General features: G+C 32.9%; 1 protein-coding gene across 1 annotated transcript; it reads left to right on the forward strand.

The window, feature by feature from the left end:
- Positions 1 to 681: 681 nt before the first annotated feature.
- On the forward strand, positions 682 to 2,469 carry LOC115982133 (ribonuclease 3-like). The gene is made up of 3 exons (XM_031104651.1): positions 682 to 803; positions 924 to 1,079; positions 1,892 to 2,469. Exons 1-3 carry the CDS (start codon positions 702 to 704, stop codon positions 2,312 to 2,314), a joined length of 681 nt encoding a protein of 226 aa, XP_030960511.1. The 5' UTR covers positions 682 to 701; the 3' UTR covers positions 2,315 to 2,469.
- Positions 2,470 to 6,116: the final 3,647 nt, after the last annotated feature.

Genomic DNA, 6,116 nt, shown 5'->3' on the forward strand with positions numbered 1-6,116 from the left:
CCCACAAAATTTTTTTTAACATTTGATTGTTATCATCAGACTAAAACAACAACAACAACAACAACAACAAAAGTTATCACAGTGGTGTTACTCATTTTATTTGCAAGTCAACGCTTTTGTGTGCAGTTTTTGAGGCAATAGCACTAGCCTTCACCACGATACCTGTTGACAAGAGTAGTGAATTAATTCAGCATCCATTTTTGTACCTTGGTCTAAAACTAAAAGTGAAGCCAATCCAAGCACCAATACATGGCAATGCCAAAGAAAAAGACACCTAGACTACATATATATGGTTATGGGGTTGATGGATTTTCTTTACTATGGCTTCCATAATAATGAACCAAGATTTGGCTTCTATTCCAAGAATTAGGTTTCACTCAGATTTCCCACCTCAGTACCAGCATGATATATCAAGGAGAACAAAAAGTCATGAATTTATCAGGAAATTGGGAAGGGAAGCTAAACTCATAACAGTCATGGCGCACACGCAAACAATGCGAGATAAACATAAACTAATAAGACTGCTAATCCCTGAGCATATACTGTAACCGTCCTCCTAGATATTCAGTTCACAACATTTACATTTTGCCCAGAAATTCAGCTTCAAACTCAAACCTACCCAATTATGTTCTTTTATAAATGAAAAAGCAATCCAACAAAGTTGTTAAAAGAAAAAGGGAACCCAAAAAAAAAAAATTCAGATGAGGCTCAACTATTCAATCTTGATAAAGCTTTTGATATTACAATATCTATCTGTTCTTTTCCTTTTAAAGGATTTTGATTTCTTCTACTTCGTTCTACAGGTGAGTTTGGTGTTTCATATCATTTTCATAAACGTTTTTCTCCTCTAAATTAATATTGGGGTTTACAAAACTTAAAAACTTTCTTTTATTGTTTCAAACATCATATGTGAATGTATGCAGTGGCCAGGAGCATACTGTGACTCAAAGCACAGTTGTTGCTATCCTGAGACAGGAAAGCCTGTGATTGATTTCACCATTCATGGACTTTGGCCTGAATACAAGGATGGCTCATATCCTTCAAACTGTGATCCTAACAGTGTCTTTGAGAAATCTCGGGTACTTATAATTTTTAGTACTGTGATCTTATAAATGATTAGTGGAAGTTGAATTGAGATTATCATATATAATAACATGCATTTGAAGATTAGGCACATTGTTTCTAGGGTTATCTCATATCTGTTTTTACAAATGCCATTCATGCATCTATAAGTGAAAAAATACAAGTCTATGCCTCGATCAATTGCCCAAGAACTTGCTAATAATATTTTCCATTCATTGGAAAAAGAGAAAGTAAATGCTTTCAAACATCTCAATTTTTTCTCTATATCATGGCCACTCATAAAACAAAAGGTTTGTCTTCTCTCTTTTGCAAATTGAATACAAATTAGAGCTCCCATATGGAAATTAATGACACATTTTATATTGCCACTCTAAATTAAATCATGTAAAGATGCAGCGAGTAAAATGTGAAACCCCTACCCTAGGGATATATATGAGCAAGGATATGTTCATGCACTTCAATTTTTCTTATCCATTTCAAAGACCAAATGTAAAGCACACTATTATCAAGAGCTTTGTAATTTAGTGATATTGTTTGATTCTCTTTATAAGGAGAACCTAGGTTTGAATCCCACATCAACATTTAAAACCATTTTCAATTCTTCTCTACCTCATTTTTGTAATTATCAAATTCTACGAAAAAGAAGGAGAATTCTAATTGTCATGCACTTTAGCCTCTTTTGAGTTTGGTACTTCACAAGCTAGGACATTTTGCCCAAGTTAATTATAAGTCTGTCTGATCAGTTTATATAAAACATATTTTGCCTTAAATTTTCTTATATGATACATGTATATGATGGTTTCTGTAGCTCTCAGACCTAATGACCCATCTGCAAAAGGATTGGCCATCACTTAGCTGCCCAAGTAGCAATGGCTTTAGGTTCTGGTCACATGAATGGGAAAAACATGGGACATGCTCAGAATCTCAAATTGAACAACATGACTACTTTGAAGCAACTCTCAATCTAAAGAAAAAAGTAAACCTGCTACAAATACTCAGGATTGCAAAAATTGAACCAGATGATGGATTTTATAGCTTAGACAACATTGTAAGAGCAATAATAAAGGGCATTGGGCACACTCCTAGGATAGAGTGCAATAAAGATTCACATGGTAACAGACAGCTTTACCAAATCTATATTTGTGTGGACAGTTCTGGGTCAGAAATCATTGAGTGTCCAGTGCCTCCAAAAGGAAGATATGCTTCAAATGTCCAGTTTCCTAAGTTCTAATTTCTAAAGATTGTGGCTGAGGACTAGCCAGAGGAATACATCTCTTATCATTATTTACTAGTAATAATTTGTTTATGTTTAGTCTTGGAACAAATTACTATAATTTGTTACCTTCTCTATAATAAAGTGATGGCAAGCTTATGTATAATTCTAATTTGAGCAATATATAAGTCATATCTTGTCTGTATTGGTCTATAAAATTTTAATTATTTTTTTAAAGATATGATAAAATTCTTCTTTCTATTCTAAATTAATCCATAAACTATATTACTACTAATTAGAATAAATAGGCATGGTATTTTATTTTCTAATTAGTAGTAACATAGTTTATTGATTAATTTAGAATTATATAAGTCATATCTTCTCTGTATTGGTCTATAAAATTTTAATTATTTTTTTAAAGATATGATAAAATTCTTCTTTCTATTCTAAATTAATCCATAAACTATATTACTACTAATTAGAATAAATAGGCATGGTATTTTATTTTCTAATTAGTAGTAACATAGTTTATTGATTAATTTAGAATAAAAAAGAAGAATTTCATCACCTTTGGCTTGCTAATGGATATGGATTTGTGCGTATTAATCCTAAATAAGGAGATTGGGTTTCGGTAACCCAAAAAAGGCCAGTAGTTTCAAACAAACACCTGAACAAGGTGCATGTCATATTCAAAGGATTCCAACTAGGAATCTATATATGCCACTCCAAGAACTAGAAGACATTATCAATTGAATGAAATCCCTTTGGACTTAATGTAGCTTCTCAAGTCTTCAATAAAAAATAAAATAAAATAAAAATTGTCATTCATCTTCATAACAAGGAAAATCTTTCATCAATTTATGAACTCTATTATCTAGGAAATAAGGATTTAATTTTTTTCTGAAGTTTAATTCTTTGAAGATACATATGGTCTATATCTTTACTTAATCTTCAGTTAAATAAGTTAAAAGATGTTTATAAAAAAAATAAAAATCCGTTAAAAGTCATTGTTTTGGAACTTGTAGATTATTCCAATCAATTTAATTTAGGACTGATCTCTATATCAAAAGACGCTACTTTGAGACCACCAGTTGAAGCTATCTACATTATTTGCTTCTCTTTGTCTGAATAATTTTTCTCTCGTTGGACAGAATTATGGAAGGTTAAGTTTGTGTGAGAGTCTTCCGAAGTAGAAGAGATGGGTCAAACAATCTTAATTGGGATCCTTTTGGGCTTTGTAATAGCTAGACATGGGCTTGTTAAAGAATCCATTGTGTTTTCTTTGCATAGTACATAGAGTTCCAAAGGTTCATGTGTATATTCATGTACTTTTGGGCTTTGTAATAGCTAGGCATGGGCTTGTTAGAGAATCAATTTACACACCTAGTATATGAGTTTCACATGAGTCTAAAATCTAGTTCTTGACAAAGAGAATAAATGCATTAATATTATTGCGATGGACTGGTGATGGAGGTGAAATGAAACAGCTAAATAAAGCTTAATAAAAAAATTTTCAAAAAAAAAAAAAAAAAAAAAAAAGAGAAAGAAAGAAAAAGAGTCACTATCCAACATATTTTTTTGGATAATTTAAGACCAATTACAATTTGCAAACTCCAATTTTTCTTCCAACCCTTCGAACAAAACTTTAAGACCATTTACTCAACAAAGAGTATTTAAAACTAAAAGTACAAAAATTTGTGATGGAAAAGAAAAAAGGAAGAAGAAGAAAGAAAACATGAGAGTTTATGTGGTTTGGCCTTATGGCCTATATTTACGGGACAAAAGTCTAAAGAGCTATATTTTCTCATACATTTTTCTTGATAATACATTACAATGTATTTACAATAGGATTATAATATTACATACAAAAGTTTTTTTTTAAAAAATTAGAATTTTAATTGCATTTTTTTTCTCAATCCAACAAATTTCTTTAATAATTAATCACATAAATTTTATCTTGAGATCAATGTATTGATTTGGTCTTCAATGACCTTTTTTTTTCTCCTTTTGAGGGGAGGTCTTCTAACAAAAAGACACTCAATTTGCTTACCCCAAATAACCCACCATACTTCACAAAGGTACACCAATTTCATTCAAACAAGTGAAATTTTAATTCTTCATTCAAACGAAGGACTCAAAAGAAACATGAGCCTTCTAGTCCTAGTGTTTGATTCACTTTATTTAATCCGATAAAATCTCTCCAAACAAAATTTCTTTAACATTGACATATAAACTTAATGTATTACAGTATTATTTTTTTGCTGAGTATGGTTGAGGAATCAAATCTAAGTTCTCCCCATTGAAAAAAAAAATCAAATTATAAAATCAAATAATTTACTTTTCATTTACCAAAGCTTCTGTGGGGGCCAATTAATCAGAAGGTACTATTAAGGCCATGCCAGCTGGGCCTAAACCCCAATCCGAGGACGTTAGACCATCCGAGGAGGTCCAAATAAGACTGTGAAGAGAACAAAGTTAAGAGAGGAGTAGAGACAACATGAGATGAGTCCAATAAGTGTCCGAGGACAAAAGTTTTCTCGGCAGCATGCATCCGAGGTGAATCTGAGTGTCATACCATCACAGACTTACTTCAGAGTTGCACCACAACAAAGGACGAGATATTGGACCAGGGGTAAGACAGGAGAGGTAAACAAATATCTACAAAGGCTGCTACCTCTACATTAAATGCCTTCCAACCAACTCTCTGGCCGCATTAATGTGGAGGTAATGCCTGAACAGTGATGAAGCAGCCTTACAGCTGCTGGTTGAAGTTTCTAAGAAGTGTTGGATGGGACAGGAAAGGATCCCCCAAATCTAACCTACACATGTATGGTGAAGATGACACCAAGATAGTAATATATAACGTGGAAGAACGCATCGAGAGAGGGATCAGAACTCTGAGATAATAAACTTCTTGATGAAAACCATAGAACGGAAACAACATAGTTAATTCTGAGGATAAGAATTCGACAATCTTGTTTGTGTGATATCATCTTGAGTCGTCCAGCTTAATCGTTTTTCTTCTGGAATAAATCTAGCTCTTCTATCCACACTCTACAAATTTATTGTGTGGGGCGTTAACATTTGAGCCCAATCCAGTTTTGGGACCAACACATTTTCAGTCCTTATAGCTTCAAATATAATAAACCCTAATAATTAGAGTCATTGAAAACCCATTCTCCCAAAGTCAGTTCTCTTCTCTCCATCCACAAAAAGATGTACCACAAATTGGACTCTCATTGTGCCATTCACACTAGACTGAACATGAACTCAATGTTAGGTTGTGGGCTATTAGATTTCAAGGACATTTTTCAAAAGAACAATATTTGAATAGAAGAATATTTCACTGCATTGAGCTGTCCATGGCGTGTACATAGGACTTTTCAATTATCAGTCTGGCTATGTTTTAAATGTGAAAGCATTTTGAGATGTAATTGATGAAAGAAAAATGTGTTTCTAATTTTCTATAACCCAAAAACATAAATAAAAAAAGTTCTTTGTTCTCAAACCAATCAAAATCCAATCATTTTTATATTAGGCGTGCGCGCTATGCATATCTTTATCCTAATCTTACCAGAGGTCCAGTGCCAACCCTTTTTTTTTTTTTTTTTGAGAAGGTGGTCCAATGTCAATCTTGGTTGTCCCAAATATGAAAGCATAATGGCTTGTTTGGAAGTTTAGAGAGGGAGGAGAGTAGAGGGGAATGGTTCCCCTCCACCTTGTTTGGATGTTTTTAAAATTAGTAAGGGGGAAGGGAGTAATTAGCCATTCCCCTTGTTTGGATGTTTTAAAAATTAGGATGGAGGGGAGAGGAAATGTT

The sequence above is a fragment of the Quercus lobata genome, chromosome 3 (assembly GCF_001633185.2).
Source record: "Quercus lobata isolate SW786 chromosome 3, ValleyOak3.0 Primary Assembly, whole genome shotgun sequence".
NCBI lineage: Eukaryota > Viridiplantae > Streptophyta > Magnoliopsida > Fagales > Fagaceae > Quercus > Quercus lobata.